Here is a 25,144-nt window from a genome sequence, read left to right on the forward strand (position 1 = left end):
CGGTATATTGGCATCCAATTTGGGGCCCTTGACATCCAGTTCTGGGCCCTTTAATTCACCTTCAAGTTTTGGAACTGAAACATCAATATCTCCTTTGATTTTAGGACCCTTTAAGTTGAAATCAACATCAGGCATGGAGATCTTGGGGGCCTTGAAGTGCATGTCAGGCATCTTGAACCTGGGGCCTTTCAATTTTGCATCAGGACACTCCAGATCAACATCAGGCACTTCCACATCCACACTCGGGCCTTTTAATTCTCCCTCTAACTTTGGCACTGTTACGTCCATGTCCCCCTTGACTTTGGGGCCTTTCAGATGTAAGTCCACGTCGGGCATGGAAATCTTGGGGGCCTTGAAGTGCATGTCAGGCATCTTGAACCTGGGGCCCTTCAGCTTCCCTTCTGGCCCCTCAATGTTCACATCAGGAACTTCAACATCCACCTTGGGTCCTGACACATCAAGGTCAGCCTTGGGCAGGCTCACATCCACCTCAGGGCCCTCTGCTTTGAAGCCAGGCATACTGAACTTGGGCATCTTCATCTTGGGCATCTTCAGGTGCCAGTCTGGGCCCTGCACATCCACATCTGGGGCACTGATGTCCACTTTGGGGCCTTTGATGTCCACATCTGGCACTTTCATTTCACCTTCTACCTTAGGCACTGCCACATCCATGTCCCCCTTGACTTTGGGGCCTTTCAGATGTAAGTCCACATCAGGCATGGAAATCTTGGGGGCCTTGAAGTGCATGTCAGGCATCTTGAACTTGGGACCTTTCAACTTTGCCTCAGGACACTCCAGATCAACATCAGGCACTTCCACATCCACACTTGGGCCTTTTAATTCTCCCTCTAACTTTGGCACTGCCACATCCATATCCCCCTTGACTTTGGGGCCTTTCAGATGTAAGTCCACATCAGGCATGGAGATCTTGGGGGCCTTGAAGTGCATGTCAGGCATCTTGAACCTGGGGCCTTTCAATTTTGCATCAGGACATTCCAGATCAACATCAGGCACTTCCACATCCACACTTGGGCCTTTTAATTCTCCCTCTAACTTTGGCACTGTTACGTCCATGTCCCCCTTGACTTTGGGGCCTTTCAGATGTAAGTCCACATCAGGCATGGAAATCTTGGGGGCCTTGAAGTGCATGTCAGGCATCTTGAACCTGGGGCCTTTCAGCTTTGCTTCAGGACATTCCAGATCAACATCAGGCACGTTCACATCCACACTGGGTCCTTTGACATCAATTTGAGGACCTCTGAGATCAGCTTCCATTTCTGGCACAGAAGCATCTATCTCTCCTTTCAGTTTGGGCCCTTTCAAATTCAAATCCACATCTGGCATGGAGATCTTGGCAGCTTTGATATTCAACTTGGGCATCTTAAATTTAGAGCCCTTCAGTTTTCCTTCTGGCCCCTCAATGTTCACATCAGGAACTTCAACGTCCACCTTGGGTCCTGACACATCAAGGTCAGCCTTGGGCAGGCTCACATCCACCTCTGGGCCCTCTGCTTTGAAGCCAGGCATACTGAACTTGGGCATCTTCACCTTGGGCATCTTCAGGTGCCAGTCTGGGCCCTGCACATCCACATCTGGTGCATTGATGTCCACTTTGGGGCCTTTGATGTCCACATCTGGCACTTTCATTTCACCTTCTATCTTAGGCACTGCCACATCCATGTCCCCCTTGACTTTGGGGCCTTTCAGATGTAAGTCCACATCAGGCATGGAGATCTTGGGGGCCTTGAAGTGCATGTCAGGCATCTTGAACTTGGGACCTTTCAGCTTCCCTTCTGGACATTCAATATCAACATCACCAACATCTACATCAACTTCGGGACCTTTCAAATCTCCCTCCACTTTTGGAAGAGAAACATCTACACCACTTTTCAGTTTAGGTCCTTTCAAATTCAGTCCAACATCAGGCATAGAGATTTTGTGTGTCTGTATATTCATGCTTGGCATCTTGAACTTGGGACCCTTTAGTTTCCCTTCTGGACCCTCAATATTCACATCTGGAACATCAATGTCCATTTTGGGCCCTGAGACATCAATATTGGCCTTTTGAAGGTTCACATCTACTTCCGGGCCCTCTGCTTTGAAGCCAGGCATGCTGAACTTGGGCATTTTTACCTTGGGCATCTTCAGGTGCCAATCTGGGCCATGAACATCCACATCTGGTGCCTCTACTTTGGGGCCTTTGATGTCAACAGCAGGAGCTTTTATTTCTCCTCCCACTTTAGGAACTGAGACATCATATTCTGCTTTTGTCTTAGGGCCTTTCAAATTCAAGCTAACATCTGGCATGGATATCTTCTGAGGCTTTATGTTCATTTCTGGCATCTTAAATTTTGGACCTTTTAGTTTTGCATCTGGACCTTCAATATTTACATCTGGAACATCAATGTCCACCTTGGGTCCTGAGACATCAAGGTCAGCCTTGGGCAGGCTCACATCCACTTCAGGGCCCTCTGCTTTGAAGCCAGGCATACTGAACTTGGGCATCTTCATCTTGGGCATCTTCAGGTGCCAGTCTGGGCCCTGCACATCCACATCTGGGACATTGATGTCCACTTTGGGGCCTTTGATGTCCACATCTGGCACTTTCATTTCACCTTCTATCTTAGGCACTGCCACATCCATGTCCCCCTTGACTTTGGGGCCTTTCAGGTTTAAGTCCACATCAGGCATGGAGATCTTGGGGGCCTTGAAGTGCATGTCAGGCATCTTGAACTTGGGACCCTTCAGTTTTCCTTCTGGCCCTTCAATGTTCACATCAGGAACTTCAACGTCCACCTTGGGTCCTGACACATCAAGGTCAGCCTTGGGCAGGCTCACATCCACCTCTGGGCCCTCTGCTTTGAAGCCAGGCATACTGAACTTGGGCATCTTCATCTTGGGCATCTTCAGGTGCCAGTCTGGGCCCTGCACATCCACATCTGGAACATCAATGTCCACTTTGGGGCCTTTGATGTCAACTTCAGGAACTTTAATCTCACCTTCCACTTTGGGAAGAGAAACATCTACATCACCCTTTACTTTGGGACCCTTAAGATGCAAATCCGGCATGGAGATCTTGGGGGCCTTGATGTTCATCTCAGGCATCGTGAACTTGGGGCCCTTCAGTTTTGCATCTGGACCTTCAATATTCACATCTGGAACATCAATGTCCACCTTGGGTCCTGACACATCAAGGTCAGCCTTGGGCAGGCTCACATCCACCTCAGGGCCCTCTGCTTTGAAGCCAGGCATACTGAACTTGGGCATCTTCATCTTGGGCATCTTCAGGTGCCAGTCCGGGCCCTGCACATCCACATCTGGAACGTCAACATCCACTTTGGGGCCTTTGATGTCCACATCTGGCACTTTCATTTTACCTTCTATTTCAGGCACTGCCACATCCATGTCCCCCTTGACTTTTGGGCCTTTCATGTTTAAGTCCACATCAGGCATGGAAATCTTTGGGCCCTTGAAATGCATATCAGGCATCTTAAACTTGGGGCCCTTCAGCTTTCCTTCTGGGCCCTCAAGGCTAACATCTGAGGTTTCAATGTCAAGTTTAGGTCCTGAGACATCAATAGTAGCCTTAGGCAGGCTCACATCCACATCCGGGCCCTCACCTTTGAGAGTAGGCATACTGAACTTGGGCATTTTCATCTTTGGCATCTTCAGGCTCCAGTCTGGGCCCTGAACATCCACATTTGGACCTTTAATGTCCACATCTGGAACTTTCATCTCTCCCTCTATTTTTGGTGCAGATATGTCTACATTTCCTTTCATTTTGGGTCCTTTGAGATCCAGGTCCACATCTGGTAGGGACATCTTTGGAGCCTTGAAGTGCATCTCAGGCATCTTAAATTTGGGGCCTTTCAACTTCCCTTCTGGTCCCTCAAGGTTCAAGTCTGGAGCACTAATATCTAGCTTTGGTACAGAAATGTCCACATCAGCTTTGGGCATGTTCACATCCAACTCTGGGCCTTCTCCTTTGAGACTAGGCATGGTAAATTTGGGCATTTTAATCTTTGGCATTTTCATGTTCCAATCAGGACCATGAACATCAACATCTGGAGCACTGACATCTACTTTGGGGCCTTTCAAGTCTCCTTCCAGCTTTGGCATTGTGACATCATACTCTCCTTTTACCTTGGGACCTTTCATATGCAAATCCACGTCAGGCATGGAGATCTTTGGGGCCTTGATGTTCATCTCGGGCATCTTCAGCTTAGGACCCTTCAGTTTTCCTTCCAGTCCTTCAGTGTTCACATCTGGAACTTTGACGTCCACCTTGGGTCCTGAGACATCAATGTCAGCCTTAGGGAGATTCATCTCCACTTCTGGGCTCTCTGCCTTGAAGCCTGGCATGCCAAACTTGGGCATTTTTATCGTGGGCATCTTCATATGCAATTCAGGACCTTGAGCATCCACATTTGGAACATCAATGTCTACTTTAGCACTTTTAAGTTCAACATCAGGAACTTTAATGTCACCTTCTGCCCTTGGCACTGTGACATCATATTCTCCCTTTACATTGGGGCCTTTTAAGTGTAAGTCCACATCTGGCATGGAGATCTTTGGAGCTCTAATATTCATTTCAGGCATTTTAAACTTATGCCCTTTCAACTTCCCTTCTGGTCCTTCAATGCTTACATCTGGAGCACTGACCTCCACCTTAGTCCCAGAAATGTCGATGTCTACCTTGGGCAGGTTCACATCCACTTCTGGGCCCTCTGCTTTGAGCCCTGGCACACTGAATTTGGGCATCTTCATCTTGGGAATCTTCAGGTTTGGGCCATGCACATCCACTTGTGGGATCTCAGTGTCCACTTTGGGGCCTTTCAGTTCCCCCTCAAGCTTTGGTGTTGTTACATCATACTCTCCCTTCACCTTTGGCCCTTTGATGTGCAGATCCACATCAGGCATAGAAATCTTTGGAGTCTTGACACTTCCTTCAGGAAGATTAATGTCAGGGCCTTTAAGTTTGCCACCCAGACCTTCCACATTGACATCTGGAGCTTCTACATTGACCTTAGGCCCTGAAAGACTGATATCTCCTTTGGCCAAAGGAACATTTACGTCTGGACCTTCTCCTTTGACTCCTGGGATGCTGAACTTGGGCATCTTCAAGTTCCATTCTGGACCATGAACTTCCACACCTGGAGCACTGATGTCTGTTTTGGGGCCTTTGACATCAACTTCAGGACCTTTGACTTTTCCTTCTACTTTGGGGAGAGTGACATCTATACCCCCTTTCCCTTTAGGTGCAGCTACATTTAAGTCTACATCTGCCATAGAAATCCTACAGGTCCCTATTTTTCCAGAAGGGCTGCTGAGCTTGGGTCCTGTTAAGGTCCCCTCTAAGTTTGGTGTCTCAGTGTCCACTCCGAAGCCTTTAACTGCCACCTGAGGGCCTTTAACACCACCTTTCACCTCGGGAGCAGATACCTTCATATTTCCTTTCAGTTTACAGGACCCAAGGCTCAGATCCACATCCTGCATGGAGATTTTAGGTTTCTGGACAATCATTTCAGGAGTCTTGACTTTAGCACCCTTCATCTTCCCTTCAAGCCCACCAGTAGCAATCTCAGGCAGATTGACATCCCCAGAGACCCCAGGAAGGGTCACTTTGCCTGTGGGCAGTGCCACATCAATGCCAACTCCCTCTCCCTTTGAACCTGATGCAGAGAACTTAGGCACATTCAGTTTTCCCCCTAGCCCATGAACAGCAACATCAGGGGTTCCAATTTCCACACGGGGACCAGTGATGCTGCCCTCAATTTTGGAAGCACAGGCATCATCCATTCCTATGTTTCCTTGCAGCTTGGTACCTTTCAGGCCTAAGTCACCCTCAAGTGATGGCCCAGTGATCTGGGGGGGACCCTTCAGCTTCCCCTCAAGCCCCTCAATATTGACAGAGGAGGTACTTACTTCCAGATGAGGAGCCTGGATGTTTCCCCCAATAGCCAAGCCTGGCTTATCACCCTTGTGTCCCACAGAGAATTCAGGTGCAGAAACATTCAGCCCTCCCTCTGGTATCTGGCCCTCCAGGCCTGCTGAAACACCAAATTTTGGCATCTTCATGGTAGGAATTTTAACTTTCCCAATATCACCACTCTGGAGGGATGGGCCCTGTACCTCTACTGAGCCAGCCCCAAGAGAAGACGAAACGTCCACTCCTGGAACTTGGATCCCTCCTTTGCCACCCAAGTCCAAGCCTTTTGCTTTGACATTGACATCTAGGCTTCCCACCTTTGTCCCAGGTACAGTGACCTGGAATTTTGAGTGACTGGCACCTTCAAGCTCTGGTCCTGAGGCAGAAATGGCACCTGCCTGGATATCCACAGCAGAGCCCGTGGTTGGAGAGGCTGTCCCGGATCCCGATGGCAGTCGGATCACTGTTTTCCCAGGCTGGGTTTCCACATCTGTGTTGGAAATTTCAGTCACTTCGTGCCTCGGTATCTTGATCATGAATTCAGGGCTGCTGATGTCAATGTCCTTCACTCCTTCCCGACCGGTCACATCCACAGTGTAGGCTGTGACCCTTCTGGTCACTGTGATGGTACGGCTCTGGGTCTCCCCAAGGTCCCCTTCTACTCCATCCTCTGACCTCAGGCGTGGCTTGATCTTTGTGGTGTAGATGCGCTGGTAGTCCTCATCATCCCCGCTCTGCAGAAAGACATGCCCGGCAGAAGTTGCAGCAAAGCCTGCCTGAACCGACAGACGCCCGGCTGCAGCCCAGCCGACAACAGGGTTGCCTGTTTCCCAAAGGTGCTCAGACCATAACAGAGATCTAGAGAGCCTCCTGGGGTAGAACACAGAGCACTGGAGAAAGCAGTTGACAGTCATATCATAAGAGGAAAACAGAAATTATTTGGAAGAAAATTCTGGTAAGCAAAAGTCGTGGTAGGATTGGGAAATATGCAGATTCCTTGGCTGTGCTGCCAAGGAAGAAGATGTACCACCCAGTGATAGTTCAAACAAAACTTGTTCCAGGGATCCATCCTAATCAGGCCCTTCATCTTTCAATGCTCAACTCACTGCTTAATTGTTTAAGGTCTCCCAGGAGCCTTTGCAGCCTGGAAAGGATTTGTGAAACCTGATGGCTTGGCTGTGATTGGATAATATTTTCACTTTGAGGACACATGGTTTATTCAATAAGCAAGCCATTAGGAGTAAAGAAGCATTTCCCGTAAGCACTGTGCTGTTCATTTTCTCACTCAGGGAGTGTAGGGAGGCATGTTGAACACCAGTGAAGTCATTTCCGAGTAAAGCAACCAACCTTCCTCTTGGCAAAGCCCCCACTGTTTGTTTCCCACACCATGGCACAGTCTGAAGAGACTGAAGGACACTATACTTGTAGGAACAAAATCAGCCACATGCCACACATAAACAGGAAGAAACCAACAGAGAGAAGTCACAAGAGAATGCAGAAGATAAAAGAAGGAAGGCTCAGGCAGTGAGACCAAGAGACCATCAGGATCATGGGGGAGCTCTGACCGGGGTCCGCAGGTACTCACCAGAACCACCTCAGAGCTGCGGGAACTGAAGACTTCATGGGTCCAAGTCTGTCCAGGTTCGGGGGATCGGTCCCCTTTACGGTGCAACTTCAAGCCAACAGTGTGATGCCCCATGGTATTCAGCAACTGGGTCACCTCACCAGACTGCAGGTTGTCAAAGTAGATGGTGGCACCCACAATCTGGTCCCCTAAGTCAGGGAGTACAACAATCAGGTAAAGACCCACAGGTCTCAGGAAAGTACCACATAAGAGCCACTAAAACTGACTTTCCTCTAGCTTCACAAATACCATGCAGACACAGTGTTGCCCAAGTACAGATGAGGAAACCGGTTGGAGAGGCCAACTATTTTACACACAGCTGCTGAACTGGTGAGGAATGCAGAATCAAATCTGAAGATACGGCCGATCTCCAGGACTCCACGTGACTACCTCCCCTGAGATTCACAAGCAAGACACAGAATAGCAAAGAACAAGGCCTGGGTACTGACGTTCTTTATGCTGTTGGACCCAGGCCTTCCAGTCATTTGGTCATCTCTGCCTGGCCCCCTGCCTCCCACTCTCCCCCCTCTCACCTCCAGTGCCCAGTGATTATCTTGGGGAAACTCACCCTCTTTGACCACCCCAGTGCGGGCCGCAGGGGAGTTCTGCATCACCTCCTGTACAAAGACTCCATCATCCCTCTGGGCAATGGTCAGCCCATGGGAGCCACTGCCCTGCCAGTTGGGCAGCAGCAGCTCCCGGGTTGTCTCTTCCTCCTTCTCCATCTGGGATGAGGTGAAAATACAGAGTTCAGGTCGTGGGGATATGGAGGGCAGAAAGGCCTGAGAGAGCCAGAGATCTCTGGTGCTGTGCACATCCAGGGAATAGAAGCTGCATGCACCTGCTCCCTCCGCCCTGGCTCACCTGGCGGCTCCTGGGGGGAGGGTGATCTGTTCCATGTTTTTCCACTACGGAAGTTCTCACAATGCACAATAAAGAAGACAGAAAGAGGGAAAACAGCCCTTTGATCCACCCAGGGCCCAGATCCAAATGCTACACCATGTATCCAGCATGCCCCAGCCCACCCTCCATTCCTCTGCACCATCCCCCTACCTTTGCAGGACTCTGCTCAGGAGCGAACGCCTTGCCAGGAACCCGCCCCTCCTTCTTCTCTTTCTGTATCAGTCTCTCTCTTTTTGGGAATCTCGGTCACACAACCTAGGAAAAATTTCACCATGATATTAACCCTCAGACTCTCAAAACCTCAGTGAGCTAACACCCAAATGACAGATGAATACTGAACCCCAGGGCAGGCCAAAACTCCGGTCCTCACTACAGTCAGTAACTACATGACACTGAAGTCCATTGCTGCAGAAAATGAGGTTAAAGGGAAGTGGATTAGGTTTCTAACGCTGGCTGCATCCTCCCAGCTACAGGACTCTTGCCAAGGACACTTAACTTCTTTGAACCTATGTTTCCTTGTCTGTGAACATGGAAATAGTAAGAGTTCTGAGCAGGTTGAAGGAACATAAGACAGCAGCTGGTTCATGAAGGGTCCACAAAACACCCATGCTTATCAGTCTCTAGAATGACCGGTCCCACAGTTACAAGCAGAGATTAGGGCTCTGAAAGGCCATTTGCCTGGAGTGGACATAAAAAGGGTGACGATGCAGGTGTTTCTGTGGGTCTTCCCGCTATGCCTCATCGAGTCTACACCTCTTCACTAATGTGAGACTGTTCTCGAAGCACAGATGGCGGTGTCCACCCCAGTGACAGTGACTCAGCTTTCTATCTCTAGCCTGTCTCCCAGGACCAAAAGGAACCCTTACCAGCTGGACGTTCTATAAGCCATGTTCCTGGCAGTGGCCTAAACAAAGACAATGCCATCTCCAAAGCCAAAAGCCCAGCTTGGGCTGTAGTTAAGTCAAGGCAATGTGGCTGCCCACACTGGACCCTAAGACAGACACCATAGGTGAAGGCACCCCTCCTTGCCACAGGATGAGCTATCAGCGGCAGAGGTGCCCTGGGAAAGCACCCAGCAGAATGGTGGCTATGGCAATGAGTTACGGCCACCCACACAAAATACCACTGGCAGCCATCTAAAAGCATACCTGTGAAGTTGTGTGAAGGACCCTATAAATTGTGGTGAGCCTCACCCAAAGCTCCACCCTGAAACTGTTTACATCCAGAAATTAGTCAACCAATCATAAATTCATGTATACCGATCACCTCCTGTATGTCCGAGTCTGTATTAGATGTTGCAAAGGAAACCAGCCAGGGACAAACACAGCCCAGCCCAGCACTTAATTGTACACTGCTTTAGATTGTTACCTCCCAACACTCATGCATCCTCTAGACATTTATTAAATGCACTCCCTATGCCAGATATGGAAATTTAAGACTTAGAGTACATACAAATGATAAACAAGGGACTCTGGGTGTGACCAGCTGGGTTCCACAATGTTCCAGAACTCTTAAGAGGCATCTCGGGGAATAAATTATAAACAAGGCTTCCAGGGTACTAGAACTAGCCTCTAGCATGGGACGATGGCTCTTAGAAACCCAGGGCACTTAGCAGGTCCAGTCTCCGGCAGAAACCAACAAAAGATAAGCACACACAGAACAAAGCAAAGCAAAAGAAAACAAAAACAAAAAACAAAAACCCAACAACCTAGATCACCACACCTGTTCTCAAACTTGATAAACTCATAAACACAGTGTTTATCGTGGGCCTACCTGACCACACAGGTGCTGGCTAGAGTGTAAGTGAAGACAAGAGACAAGCCTGCTGGCGCAGGTTTGAGCTAGGGAAACCCCTCCCTTCCCAACAGGCAGAAGAGGCTGCTTTTAGAGGAAAGCCACAGCGACTCTTCCCAACTTGAAACTGGCACTGTCTTGTCTGCCCTACCAGGGACCAACACTGAGAAGCCAGGCTAGAAGACAGAATCCCGGCAGAAACAGGAAAGGAAAAGTCTCAAGCTCAAGCCACCCCTTCAGGTTTCCTAGCACCAGTCTTCCTCCTTGTGCAGGGCCCCTTGATCAGCCAAACATCCTGGTGCTGAGCCAGCAGAGGAGAGAGCCAGCTCACTCTCACCCACATGCTGGCCCCACCCTGCCTCCTTCCATGGTGAGTCACTGCAGTCTGCAGCAACAGCTCCAGACATGCACAGGGTCACGCCTAAAACCCAGTCAGTGCAATGCCTCCTAGGCCTGGCCCCCAAATGCCAGAGGGGCTAGGACTTCCCAGTTTCCCTTCTCTAGATTGAGCCCTAAGACAAGGGTCCTTAGATGCCAAAAGCACTGAGGACCACCCTGGACTTGCTCCACGATTCACTCGGTAGGTTACTGAGAGAAGTCATCCTGAAAAGCAAACAGGAACCACTGGACTCATGCTACAGGTTGGCGCTACCCGAGTACCTGTCTACTCTGCCACTGGCCAAGGACTCCCTTCTCAACATGTATGGTCCTGAAAGCCAGGGGTTGCAGAGGAGGCCACAGTGACAAGCTTTATTTTCTGCATCGGGGTGGCAGCTCCTGGTCTGTGCTCCGCTAACGGAGCTGGTAGCCAGTGCAGATGTCCTCCCTCTCCTCCCATTCAGGCTGAGTCAAGCTTCCAGGAAAAACTATAAGGACTTTGGAGGTTGGGGGAATTCTTCACGATTCAGTCACTCATCACAAGCCTTTGGGGCTTGAAAGGAGTCAGATGTGAGCTGCTAACGTGGAAGCCCCATGTGGCTATTTAAATTTAAGCCTGGCGGGTTGGGGATTTAGCTCAGTGGTAGAGCGCTTGCCTAGGAAGCGCAAGGCCCTGGGTTCGGTCCCCAGCTCGGGGAAAAAAAGAACCAAAAAAAAAAAAAAAAAAAATTTAAGCCGGGAGAGCAAGAGTTTAAGGGTGGCCTGAGCTAGTTCGGTGCCAGCCTGGGCTACATGAGAACCAAATCCTGGGCAGGTACTTAAATTACTGCGGTTTCCCACACTCACACACACACAAGAGGGGGGGAAAAGACCGAGAACTGACTCAGTGGGGAAGAATGCTTGCTGCTCTTCCGGAGAACCTGAGTTCAGCTGCCAGCAGCCATGTCAGGTGACTCAGACCATCTGCAACTTCAGCTCCAGGGAGTCCCAAGCCCTCTAGCTTCCGTGCATACCTCCACATACGTGCACACACCCACACAGGCACACACGTATCGACATAAGTAAGCATTTAAACTAGTTTTCACTGTTTTTAATTGTGTGTGTTTGTACATATGTGCATATGTGTCCATGACTGCAAGTGCCAATGAGGCCAGGAGTGTCGAATTCCCTTAGAACTGGAATTACAGGTGGTTATTAAGAGGCCCAACATGGCTACCGAACTTGGGTCCTCTGAATAGTACTCACTCTTAACCACCAAGACATCTCTCCAGCCCTGTGTGGTGTTTTGGTTTGGATTTTAGCTTTTCGAGACAGGGACTCATATTGTCCAAGCTGACCTTAGCTTTGCAGCTGAGAACGACCTTGAACGTCTTGATCCTCACACCTCCACCTTCTGAGGGCTGAGATTACAAAGGTCTTCTGCCATGCCCAGCTCAAAGTTAAAAATGTAATACCATTAGCCACATTACAGGGGCCTAACAGCCACGGTTAGACAAGGGTATGCAAATCTCCCTACACTAGCATCCTAGAGGGCAGCACTGGCTGCTACTCACATACAGGGAAGGGAAGGCACGCAGAGGCCAGAATAGGGAAGTGGTAGAGCCCTAGAATTCAGGTCTGCTAGCTCCTGTGGCCCAGTAGAGTTGAGCTTGTTATCCTTTGTGATAGGAAGAGGCAGGGTTAGAGTGGAGAACTCCTAAGGCAGAAGGCTGCGTAGAGAACAGAGAAAGACTGAGGTAGTGAGGATGCTCTAAGTAAAAACAGAAAGGACTCAGAGGTAGAGCATGATTCTGGCCAAATATCATAACAGAATGCCCCTTCTGCAATTCAAAATCACACACACACACACACACACACACACACACACACACACACACACACACACACACTGCTACCATAGGGGCTGAACAGAGTCTTGGCAACAGTGACCTCCAGAAGAGCATTCTCTCTGACCCCAGGGAACTAGGACTTTCTGTCTTCCCCACAGGTGAAAGCTCAGGGCAATTGCTACTGCAGCTACAGACAGCCACTGCTTGTGTCAGGATGCCAGGGTCTCTCGTCCCCCTTCCCCCCCCCCGCCTCTCTCTGCTAAGCCAAGTCCTTGGGCCTCAATGGCTGAATGGGACAAATCTGAAGACAAGGCCTACACCAGAAGGGCACATGGAGGGGACCTGCCTAGCACAACCTGCACACAGAATACTCAGGGAAGAAAGAAGTTCTCCGCCTACCTCAGGGAGGACCTCCTAACTGAGCCTCACTGCTGTACCCGCATGCTCTAACCAATCTGCTCTACACACGAGGCCAGGAACAAGGAGTTTCCATCCCAAGAACATAATGACTCACAGCTAGGATTAGAGCTCTCTGCCAGAGGGAAAGCCCTGACACTCCTAAACAGGTGAGGGGTTGGATAGTCAGAAGAGACACACCCAGAAGGACGATAGATAATACTGTCATAAACACTCCAAAGAGAAAGAGAGAAATGAACACTGACCTGCCATCAATAGTTAAAAGAAGGAATTCTAAGATCTCTTGGACACTGAGTCAACAACCAGGCAGCATTTATTAGCTGATCTGAGGTCCCCAACACATATACAGCAGAGGCCTGCCTGGTCTGGCCTCAGTGAGAGAAGATGCACCTAATCCTTGAGACTTGAAGACCCAGGGTATGGGGAAGCCTGGTGGGGATGGGGGTGAAGGACATCCTCTAGGAAACTAGAGAGGAGGAATGGGATGAGGAACTGTCAGAGGATGAAGATGGACTGGGAGGGGGATAATGACTGAACTGTTAAAAAAAAAAAAAAGATTAAAGATAACTATTTTTTAAAAATTTTTTTTTCACCAAGAAAAAAGAAGAGAGAGAGAAGGGATTCTACTTACCTGCCAGGACTGATATCCCCTTCTTAGGGGATATCAAACAATCCTACAGGATGAATTAACAACATTATTTTAGGAATTTGGAGACAAGCCCCAATCCAACAGTCTTCAGCCAAGCAAAGAGACCAAGACACAAATATACCTATAGGATGAGACATATGGGAAACCACAGAGAAAGACCCACAAGGGAAACTAACACGCGGAAGTAAGTTCTGTGCTGGAGCAGGAGCGAGTGAGCCGGAGGGAAGTACCACCAAAGAGGGCAAGAACCTCACTCCTACATCCACCAGCCTCATGATGGCCCTACCTCGGCAGAGTTGTCGGTACCCCGCACCCAGCTCAAAGAAACCTTTGATTCTGGGTCTCTCTGAGCCCAAGAGGCAAGAATCCCAAGCTTTTCAAAAGCCTCAACTTGCCAGGACCCAGTTCTGGATTTCTCTTGGACTGATATGTGGAAGACAAGAGACACTTTTCTTTCTAGCACTCAACTTGAGTTGGAGCAACAGAACCCACACGGTAGGAGAACTGATGCCTGCAAGTTGTCCTCAAACGTTTGCACATGTGCCAAAGCCTGAGGGCGCACGCACATGCATGCACAAAAAAACACATTTATAACAAAACAAGTAAAACAGCAGACACTTAGCAGAGACAGACACAATGGTACACACGTGTGATCCTAGCACTTAGGAGGCTGAGCCAGGAGGATCTCGGCAAGTTCCAGCCCATCCTAGGCTACGTAGGGAGTTCAAGGATAGCCTTGACTACATGAGATCCTGTCGAAAACAAACAAAAAACTTCATAGGAATGAACCCCGTGTCTCAAGCCACCTAGAATCCTCAGGAGGCTAAGACAAGAATATCTAAAGTTTAGGCAAATGAAGCTACTTAAGTAGACATGATGGGACACTTTCCACTTACGGGAGGGAACAGTCGAAAAGAATTAAACCAAGAAGACCCAGATGACCTGGATATTGGAGGAATATTCAGAGAAAGACATAAGGGGAAAGACACACACGCATGCACGCACTATACACCTGTAGCTCACAGAGACCCTTGTCAGCCCCACCTCCCACCTTTCCCAGCTTAGGCTGTCCTCCGTGGTGAGCTTTATGACTCACAGCAGGTATCTGCCACCTGTCCACCTGGTACTCAGATCCCTGGGTGTGCACCTTCCTCTCTGTGTCTGTACCTACCTTCGAGGGTCAGCCATGCTACCACAACTACAGAAGGAAGTTTCACCAACCTCCTTTAGAATCCCCCTCCCCAACAGTTCCTCCCCACCATGCTGGGTTTTTTGCTCATTGACTTCTAGAAAAGCTACAACCAGACCCATGACTGCTTCTTGATTTCCACCTCTCCTCCTCTCTACTCTGGCCACACACATTTCCCCCCAACTCTTTAGAACAAGCTGCAAGCCCCAAAGCTCTAAATTCTCACTTCCAGCAGGGAGAGTCCCTCTCTCCTCCCCTAGCCAAGGGGCTTTCCACCTCTCCTAGTGATAAGAGATTGAAGACACTATTGTATTACCAGGTGGGAAGTTCCCCATCAGGACACAACACTAAAGAAGAAGTGGCCTTAGACAGGACTTCTGGGATTAAAATACTAACGGCAGTGTCCTATGGTTAGGGAACCCGGGGGAGAAGTTTGTCGTTGCTTTGTGGAGTAGATTACAGTTTAGACCCTGTGCCCCACCCAGCGCCCTAGTAAGTGCTGCGTGTTCGCCCCCTAGTGGTCAAGCCGTGTAGCAAAAAGACTAAGAGCCAGGTCTTCAAACGGCGGCTGCAATGCTCCCTCCCACCCCCAGCCTAGCCAGGACACGTAGCCAGGATCAGCTCCAGGCACTTCCCCTTCCCCCAGAACCTCCGCTCCAGGCCCCAGGGACCAGGCAGGATGCCGCTCCCTGACAGACTGTACGCAATGCTTTGCCCTGCTCAACCTCTATCTGTGGGGACTCTACTCCCAAGACTGCCCTGTCCTCCTTGGGGGCCTCTAGACACAAACTTCAGGGCCTGGACCTGTACAGGACAAAGGAGCTCCCTTCAGTCCATAACTGCAGTCTCCGTACACTGAAACGGACTTCCACGCTAGAACAGTCAGTCATTGCCTCTGCCCTCCAAGTCCCGGGAGGCCAACAGAGGTGACATATCCAGGCTTACCACAGTGTGAGGGCCCCGTGAATAGGCAACAGGACATCCTCTCACAGGCAATAACACAAACTTCGCTGGAAGGAAACAACTCCTGTAGTGCAAACTGTGACAGACCCAAGACCAACTATTTGAGCTTTAGCCCCAGTGGAAACTGGAGCTAGGAGAGAGAAAGGGGAGCTTCATCAAAGTACGCAGACAGTCCGGCCGAAACACTCTGTGACACCAACTCCCCATTCCGACACTTTTTGGACACACTCAGACACGGGTAATATTGTGATCAAGAAGGCTTCAGGAGCCAGCCAGATGATCCAGTGGTCAAATCAAAGAATTGCCAAGTTCCTTAGAGCCTGGCTGAAGCCCGAAGGGGCCCAGGTGTATTGCACTTTCTAACTCGGCAGCCACCGCCCTTCCGCTAACCTAAGTGAATAGAAGCACGTGGTCAGCCCAGCCCCAAGGAGAGAAACTTGGGGGCGTCCAGGCAAAGATCCTTTCAGAAGTCAGACTAGCTCTCCCAGTTTGCCTCTCTTGTCTGTCTTCAGGCAGTTCCCAAGTTCTGAAAAAGGTAGGACCACACCCCAGTGCCCAACACAGTCCTCCACCCCCACAGCTCTACCCCAACCCCTCAAACCAGCTCCTCAGGCTCAGAGTGGTGTGCTCTGCCAGAACCTGACAGTTCCAAGTGGAGCATAAGAGTCTGGTAGTGGGGCTGGAGAGACGGCTCAGTGGTTAAGAGCACTGACTGTTCTTCCAGAGGTCCTGAGTTCAAATCCCAGCAACCATCTGTCATGAGATCTGATGTCCTCTTCTGGTGTGTCTGAAGATAGCTACAGTGTAACTCATACATAGAATAAAATAAATTTAAAAAAAATCTATAAAAAAAAAAAAAGAGTCTGGTAGTGGAGCACACGGCCTGGTAGGGCTCTGAACCTCTAAGCAGAGCCTCTCTAGGCCTGAAGTGAACTAGGGCTCCATAGCTCATCTTCTGTCCTTAGCTAATGCTACTTTTCTTCTTCCACAGAGCTCCTTGGTCCACCATTTTTCTCTTGTCCTTTCCTGGACCTGGAGCTGTGGGGTGATAGGCCAAGACCCTCTCCCTCGCTGCTGACCTCCATACCATTAGCACTCAGCCTCGGATGACTCACATGCCTGTCTCTCTGAATGTCCTGGAACTCTTCACAATGTCCCTTTGCATAATCTCTTAGGGACAAGAGCTTTAGAAGGAGTTCAGACATCTTCCAGATGTCATCCCTATCCACACCCAGGCCCCTGAGTCCTTTACTAGCTCAGCCCCCATGTTCCCAGTTCCTTTCCCACACTCCCCTTGCCCCATAACTCAGTTCAGAACAAGGAAGTGCCCCTTAAATGAGGGGTTCCCTTCTATTGAACAATCTGCACATTCTACAAACCAGATACAGCCCCCGCCCCTAGTTTTTCAAGTTAAGAAAAGGAAGCTACTGGTTCACTCAGCTTGGAAAAAGGAAAAGAGACCCACCCTACCCCCAGGGACATCCCTAATAGTGCCAGACCAAAACTCACCTAAGCTACTCTTAGTATGGGTAGAGAGAGACCCTAAACATGGCTCATGGCACCTTCCTGTGTGCCCTTCCCTCTCCCAGTCACCTATGAGGATCACTGGATCTTGTGAACTCATCCCAACATCTATTATATGTTAGGCTTGCTGTTAAGGAAAAGGGTGCAGTAAGGTGGTTCTGTCCTTGCTAAAGTTTAGGGGCAGACTGTTTCAAAACGATTTGTTGGGAGTCCAGCGGTTTTCTGGGAACAGAAATAGACCTCTGGGTCCTTTTTCTCCAGGGAATTCCAGGTCACTCTCCAAGGACCCCCGATTACCTCCAGAGAAAGCTTTTCCCCTCCACAGAACAGGGACGTTGAGAATAATACAAGCACCCCGGAGCACCGCGTGTCCTCAGAGACAGCCTAGGGCCACACCCTGCCAAACCAGAGTGCCAACCCAGACATCATGCGCACAATCTTCTGTGGTCACACTGTGCAGAAGTGACAGAGTGCACAGGCACACACCACACACACACACACACACACACACACACACACACACACACACACACACACACACACACACACACATTACCCAGGGATAACTACGTGGTCAGGACTCCATTTGACTTATAGCATATCCCCGGGGTTCCCCCTAAGAGTCTCCCAGTGCTCATCGCCATGTACAGCTAGCCCTGCTGCCAAACCAGAGCCACCAAGGTTCTGTGTCCCCCAGACCCCTCCTGGCATTACAAGGCCTGGCCAGAGGAGGCCCAGGCTCCCTGCACACTGCACATCCCTCCCTGCATGGGAAAGCCTTACATAACACAGCCTCTGCACACACCCAAGCACGGTGCCTTCCAACTCCACAGTAGGATCTTGCCCCTGCCCTCTCCGCTGGCGGGCACTGCAAAAGTGGAGGGTTCCAAAGAGAGCAGTGAAGTCCCTCACCTACGCCCAGCGCCCCGGCCCCACCGCCTACACACGGCCCCTTTCCCCCCTCCCCTCTGCCCCTCACCCCCCCCCCCGGATTCTGGTTTGAATTAGTCACCGGCTCCAACCATTACATTCCTCAGGCTGCTGAATCCAGCCAAGGGGCTGGGGCGGGGGCCATCCTGCCTGGGACGAGTTTGGGAGGGGTGGGGAGAAAGCACTGCCCCTAAAAAAGGAGCAAGGGAGGTTCTGGGACTAAGTCGATTGCACAGCCCTCCCCCGCCCACCCCAGCGCAGGAATCTCCCTAATTATGTCCCCCACCCCCCACTCCCACCCATCCCACAGGGAGGCACGCTGCAAACTTCCAGGCTCCGACGCCCTGGAGAAAGAAGAGAGTTTTCTGGATCTGGAAACACAGAGGGGCAAGACTAGGGCGGGGCAGCTGAAGGGGAGCTGTTGAAGTCGCCGCTAGGAGCCAGAAAGGGAGAGGCTAGTGGTACAGAACAGGGTGGGGCCGAGGGGATTCCGGACGCGAAGCTCGAGATGGAGTTGTGGGGAGCCGCGAAAGACAGCAGAGGGGGCACGCGGTGCAGGGGCGTGGGAGGGGCGGTGGGGAATCTTGGAAAACTTCCCCAGTAAACATGGAATAGGAACCCAGTAGCGCTCTGAGCCACCGCCCCAAAGAGAGGGAGGTGGGTCAGGGACCACCAGACCGGGATGGCCCTGCAGTGCAATTGGGACGACAATCCACCCGCGGAAAAAACCTAAGAACACTTGGAAGGATTTTCTAACTTAGTTAAACTTTGGCTCCAACTCCGAGAAAGAGCTTACCCCGAAGGTGACGTCGCTCTGCCCCGGCGGGTAGGCGGCCGGGTTTGCTCCAAACTGTTGGAACTCGCAAGGACACTAGCGCAATGCACCTCGTCCGAGTCCCCTCTCCCCTGACGCCCATAACCCGGTCCCACAATTCGATGCCCAGCGCTTCGCTTCCCTACCTGTGGGCTCAGCCCCAGGACGCAGCCATTGCCGGCGAAGGGCCCGAGGTCGCAGTGCTGTGACTGCTGGCGACAGCGAGCCCCCAGTCGGGCCGTGGCCCGGCAGGCGGACAGTGCAGTCCCTGCGGCAGAGCTGCCTGGAGGGTTGGGCCTCGCGCGCGGAGGCGGTTCTTGCAGGTCGGGGGTCTGCCTGGAGCGGTGGGGAGAGGGCGGGCTGGCGGGGCCTGGAACAGGGCTGGGACCTGAGAGTGAGACCAACACTGAAGCCACCCTGGATCAGGCTGGTGAAGGGAAGAACGTTAAGGGGCTCAGGGACTAGAGGCGTTGCCTTTCCCCCTCCCTCTATCCCATCTATTGTCCTGTCCTGGGTTTGGATCTTCCCACCCATTTTAAACAGTGTATAAGGTTCACCGGCAAGAAATTCCTCAGCACGCAGGGGCAGAGGTCACCCTCACAGTTGAATCCAGCATCAACCTATTCTGCAGGAGAGCCAAGAAGTTCAGATGATTCAACCTCGACCTCCAGCCTCCACACGGACCTTTGAGCTTTCTCTCAAGCTCAGATACATTAGTCCCAGGCCCCAGCCTCCTCTCCGTCCCTAAGCTTCTTGCAGCCTCGCCCATTTCTCGCCTTCCGGCTCTCTCTTCTACAAAACGCACTGACTCTAAGACTTAGATCCGACCCCTAAGAATGGAGTCTGCTCTTCATTTCATCGACACCAGTCGGGCCTGCAGCCATTGTACGAACCATGGGACTGCTCACCCCATTTCTGTAAACCCTGTCCCCCGTGCCTTTTGGGTGTTTTGTTTGGGGGAAGAAGCACAGACTGTGTAACACCGGCGATTCTGGAACTGGAACCGGCTAGAACCTGATAGCCTTACAGATTCGCCTGCCTCTGCCTCCCTGGGATGCAAGGCAGGAACCACTGTGCCCCGGTGAGCTTGAGGAACAACATCCAGCTTTTTCTTTGCCTCCCAGTCCTTCTGCCCCTCACAGTTCCTCCCCCATATTCCCATTTGGAAGTGCTCGGCTCCCGATTTACAGCCATTTCCCACAGCCACTTCTAACTATATGTGGATTTTATTAAATGTTTAATGATGGGGTGCAGAGATCTTCTGGCTACACCCCCCTCCACACCCCCTTTTTCTCCTTCCCTATGAGTTCTACCCTCCCTGGCAGGTGGCTACCCAACTGCCCACTCCAGTTTCCCTTCCTTCCCAAACACCCCAAGAGACCCTGCTGGAGAACTGGAGACCTTGGCCTGAGGCAGGAGCACCTGCTCCAAGATCATGAGGGCTGGGCTGAGACCAGCCCGCCCTGTCCTCTGAAATGGCAAACATGTTTACAGGCTAAAAATATCAGCCTGGTTGCTGCCAGCCTGGGGGCTGTGTCCAGGTCCAGTTACCACAGAGGTACAGGCGATGGGGTGGTAGTGGGCACACGGCCTGGTAGGGCTCTGAACCTCTAAGCAGAGCCTCTCTAGGCCTGAAGTGAACTAGGGCTCCATAGCTCATCTTCATCCTTAGCTAATGCTACTTTCTTCTTCCACAGAGCTCCTTGGTCCACCATTTTCTCTTGTCCTTTTTCCAGGACCTGGAGCTGTGGGGTGATAAACCAAACCCCCCTCTCCCTCGCTGCTGACCTCCATACCATTAGCACTCAGCCTCGGATGACTCACATGCCTGTCTCTCTGAATGTCCTGGAACTCTTCACAATGTCCCTTTGCATAATCTCTTAGGGACAAGAGCTTTAGAAGGAGTTCAGGACATCTTCCAGATGTCATCCCTATCCACACCCAGGCCCCTGAGTCCTTTACTAGCTCAGCCCCCATGTTCCCAGTTCCTTTCCCACACTCCCCTTGCCCCATAACTCAGTTCAGAACAAGGAAGTGCCCCTTAAATGAGGGGTTCCCTTCTATTGAACAATCTGCACATTCTACAAACCAGATACAGCCCCCGCCCCTAGTTTTTCAAGTTAAGAAAAGGGCTACTGTTCCTCAGCTTGGAAAAAAGGAAAAGACCCACCTACCCCCAGGGACATCCCTAATAGTGCCAGACCAAAACTATTACTGTAGTATGGGTGAGAGAGACCTAAACATGGCTCATGGCACCTTCTGTGTGCCCTTCCTCTCCCAGTCACCCTGGGGATCACTGGAGAACTCATCCCAGCATCTAATATATGTTAGGCTTGCTGTTAAGGAAAATTGCAGTAAGGTGGTTCTGTCCTTGCCCTACAAAGTTTAGGGGCAGACTGTTTCAAAACGATTTGTTGGGAGTCCAGCGGTTTTCTGGGAACAGAAATAGACCTCTGGGTCCTTTTTCTCAGGAATTCCAGGTCCTCCAAGGACCCCAATTTACCTCAGAAAGCTTTTCCCCTCCACAGAACAGGGACGTTGAGAATAATACAAGCACCCCGGAGCACCGCGTGTCCTCAGAGACAGCCTAGGGCCACACCCCTGCCAAACCAGAGTGCCAGCAGACATCATGCGCACAATCTTCTGTGGTCACACTGTGCAGAAGTGACAGAGTGCACAGGCAAACCACACACACACACACACACACACACACACACACACACACACACACACACACACACACACACACACACAGGACACTACGTGGTCAGGACTCCATTTGACTTATAGCATATCCCCGGGGTTCCCCCTAAGAGTCTTCCAGTGCTCATCGCCATGTACAGCTAGCCCTGCTGCCAAACCAGAGCCACCAAGGTTCTGTGTCCCCCAGACCCCTCCTGGCATTACAAGGGGCTCCGGCCAGAGGAGGCCCAGGCTCCCGCACACTGCACATCCCCTCCCTGCATGGGAAAGCCTTACATAACACAGCTCTCTGCACACACCCTAAGCACGGTGCCTTTCCAACTCCACAGTAGGATCTTGCCCCCCGCCCTCTCCGCTGGCGTGCACTGCAAAAGTGGAGGGTTCCAAAGAGAGCAGTGAAGTCCTTCACCTACGCCCAGCGCTCCGGCCCCACCGCCTACACACGGCCCCTTTCCCCCCTCCCCTCTGCCCCTCCCCCCCCCCCCCGGATTCTGGTTTGAATTAGTCACCGGCTCCAACCACTACATTCCTCAGGCTGCTGGAATCCAGCCAGGCGCTGGGGCGGGGGCCATCCCGCCCGGACGAGTTTGGGAGTGGGGTGGGGTGGGGAGAAAGCACCGCCCCCAAAAGGAGCAAGGGAGGTTCTGGGGACTAAGTCGATTGCACAGCCCCCTCCCCGCCCACCCCAGCGCAGGAATCTCCCTAATTATGTCCCCCACCCCCCACTCCCACCCATCCCACAGGGAGGCACGCTGCAAACTTCCAGGCTCCGACGCCCTGGAGAAAGAAGAGAGTTTTCTGGATCTGGAAACACAGAGGGGCAAGACTAGGGCGGGGCAGCTGAAGGGGAGCTGTTGAAGTCGCCGCTAGGAGCCAGAAAGGGAGAGGCTAGCTGGTACAGAACAGGGGTGGGGCCGAGGGGATTCGGACGCGAAGCTCGAGATGGAGTTGTGGGGAGCCGCGAAAGACAGCAGAGGGGGCACGCGGTGCAGGGGCGTGGGAGGGGCGGTGGGGAATCTTGGAAAACTTCCCCAGTAAACATGGAATAGGAACCCAGTAGCGCTCTGAGCCACCGCCCCAAAGAGAGGGAGGTGGGTCAGGGACCACCAGACCAGGATGGCCCTGCAGTGCAATTGGGACGACAATCCACCCGCGGAAAAAACCTAAGAACACTTGGAAGCGATTTTCTAACTTAGTTAAACTTGGCTCCAACTCCGGAGAAAGAGCTTTACTCCCGAAGCGTGACGCGTCGCCTGCCCCGGCGGCCGTAGGCGGCCGGGTTTGCTCCAAACTGTTGGAACTCTCGCAGTGACACTAGCGCAAATGCACCTCGTCCGAGTCCCTCTCTCCCCTGATCGCCCATACCCTGGTCCCACACCTCGATGCCCAGCGCTTCGCTTCCCTACCTGTGGGCTCAGCCCCAGGACGCAGCCATTGCCGGCGAAGGGCCCGAGGTCGCAGTGCTGTGACTGCTGGCGACAGCGAGCCCCAGTCGGGACGGGTCTGGCAGGGCGGACAGTGCAGTCCCCGCGGCAGAGCTGCTCCGAGTGGCCGGGCCCCCGCGCGCGGAGGCGGCTCTTGTAGGTCGGGCGGGTCTGCCCGGAGCGGTGGGGAGAGGGCGGGGCCGGGCGGGGCCCGAACAGGGCTGGGACCTGAGAGTGAGACCAACACTGAAGCCACCCTGGAATGGGCTGGTGAAGGAAGAACGTTAAGGGGGCTCAGGGACTAGGAGGCGTTGCCTTTCCCCCTCCTCTATCCCATCTATTGCTCCTGTCCCGGGTTTGGATCTTCCCACTCCATTTTAAACAGTGTATATGTCTTCACCGGCAAGAAATTCCTGGAAGCACGCAGGGGCAGAGGCTCACCCTCACAGTTGGAATCCAGCATCAACCTATTCTGCAGGAGAGCCAAGAAGTTCAGATGATTCAACCTCGACCTCCAGCCTCCACACGGACCTTTGAGCTTTCTCTCAAGCTCAGATACATTAGTCCCAGGCCCCAGCCTCCTCTCCGTCCCTAAGCTTCTTGCAGCCTCGCCCATTTCTCGCCTTCCGGCTCTTCTTCAAAACGCACTGACTTAAGACTCTAGATCCGACCCCAAGAATGGAGTCTGCTCTTCATTCATCGACACCAGTCGGGCCTGCAGCCATTGCGGGCGAACCATGGACTGCTCACCCCATTCTGTAAACCCTGTCCCCGTGCCTTTTTGGTGTTTTTTGTTTGGGGAAGAAGCACAGACTGTGTAACAACACTGGCGATTCTGGAACTGGAACCGGCTAGAACCTGATAGCCCTTACAGATTCGCCTGCCTCTGCCTCCCTGGGATGCAGGCAGGAACCACTGTGCCCCGGGTGAGCTTGGGAACAACATCCAGCTTTTTTCTTTGCCTCCCAGTCCTTCTGCCCCTCACAGTTACTCCCCCATATTCCCATTTGGAGGTGCTCGGCTCCCGATTTACAGCCATTTCCCACAGCCACTTCTAACTATATGTGGATTTTATTAAATGTTTAATGATGGGGTGCAGAGATCTTCTGGCTACACCCCCCTCCACACCCCCTTTTTCTCCTTCCCTATGAGTTCTACCCTCCCTGGCAGGTGGCTACCCAACTGCCCACTCCAGTTTCCCTTCCTTCCCAAACACCCCAAGAGACCTCAAGCTGGAGAACTGAGACCTTGGCCTGAGGCAGGAGCACCTTCGCTCCAAGATCATGAGTGGGCTGGGGCTGAGACCAGCCCTGCCCTGTCCTCTGAAATGGCAAACATGTTTACAGGCTAAAAATATCAGCCAAGTCTGCTGCCAGCCCTGGGGGCTGTGTCCAGGTCCAGTTACCACACAGGGTACAGGCGATGGGGGGAGGGAGACCACAGAAGGGAGAGATAGAGAACAGCCCCGTATATAATGGACGCACCAGGGTGGAGAAATGTAGGTAGAAATTCAGACAGGCATGGACGTGTAAGGACAGGCAAGGCAGAGACTTGGTTACTAACATTCGTTTCTCTCTCTCCTCTCTCCTCTCTCTCTCTCTCTCTCTCTCTCTCTCTCTCTCTCTCTCTCTCTCTCTCTCTCTCTCTCTCCCTCTCTCTCTCTCTCTCCCCAACCCACTAAACATCACAAACACACTGTCAATAGGCTCAACACCCCCCCCCCATCCACTCCTTTCCCAGCACTCACTAGAGTGAATTCTTAGTGAGTTCCAGGCCACCCAGAGATACGAAGTAAGGATCAGGCTAAAACTCATTTCAAAAAAATAAAACTCAAGAGCCAGTTGTTTTTTTGTTTCTCCTTCTTTAATTTAGTGTGCATGATCATGTGGAGATCAAGGAACAACTTGTGGGAGTCTGTTCTCTGCTTGCACTGTGATCAAAGAGGTCATGAGGCTTGGTGACAGGTACCTGAACAGGGTGAGTCATCTCCTAGCCCTCGATCGTGATTTACTGAAGCAGGGTCTTACAATGTAGCCCAGGCTGTTTTGGAACTCACAATGTAAGTTTGGTTGTC

At 51.7% G+C, this 25,144-nt stretch overlaps 1 protein-coding gene across 9 annotated transcripts in view; it reads right to left on the reverse strand.

Annotated features, from left to right (window-relative positions):
* Ahnak (AHNAK nucleoprotein) overlaps positions 1–23,217 on the reverse strand; it is a 34,596-nt gene extending 11,379 nt beyond the window's left edge. For 2 of the 9 annotated variants that reach the window (XM_032891536.1, XM_032891533.1), the window contains exons 1-5: positions 19,090–19,184; positions 8,607–8,711; positions 8,122–8,278; positions 7,515–7,702; positions 2,980–6,663 (exon numbers count right to left, since the gene is read on the reverse strand). In XM_032891536.1, the coding sequence (XP_032747427.1) occupies positions 2,980–6,663; positions 7,515–7,702; positions 8,122–8,278 (4,029 nt within the window). In that variant the 5' untranslated portion in view covers positions 8,607–8,711; positions 19,090–19,184. Of the gene's footprint in view, positions 1–1,557; positions 6,664–7,514; positions 7,703–8,121; positions 8,279–8,606; positions 8,712–19,089; positions 19,185–23,052 lie in introns of those variants that run through there. The other 7 variants (XM_032891534.1, XM_032891527.1, XM_032891535.1 and 4 more) reach the window with 6 other exon arrangements.
* Positions 23,218–25,144: the final 1,927 nt, after the last annotated feature.

The sequence above is a fragment of the Rattus rattus genome, chromosome 2 (assembly GCF_011064425.1).
Source record: "Rattus rattus isolate New Zealand chromosome 2, Rrattus_CSIRO_v1, whole genome shotgun sequence".
Lineage (NCBI taxonomy): Eukaryota > Metazoa > Chordata > Mammalia > Rodentia > Muridae > Rattus > Rattus rattus.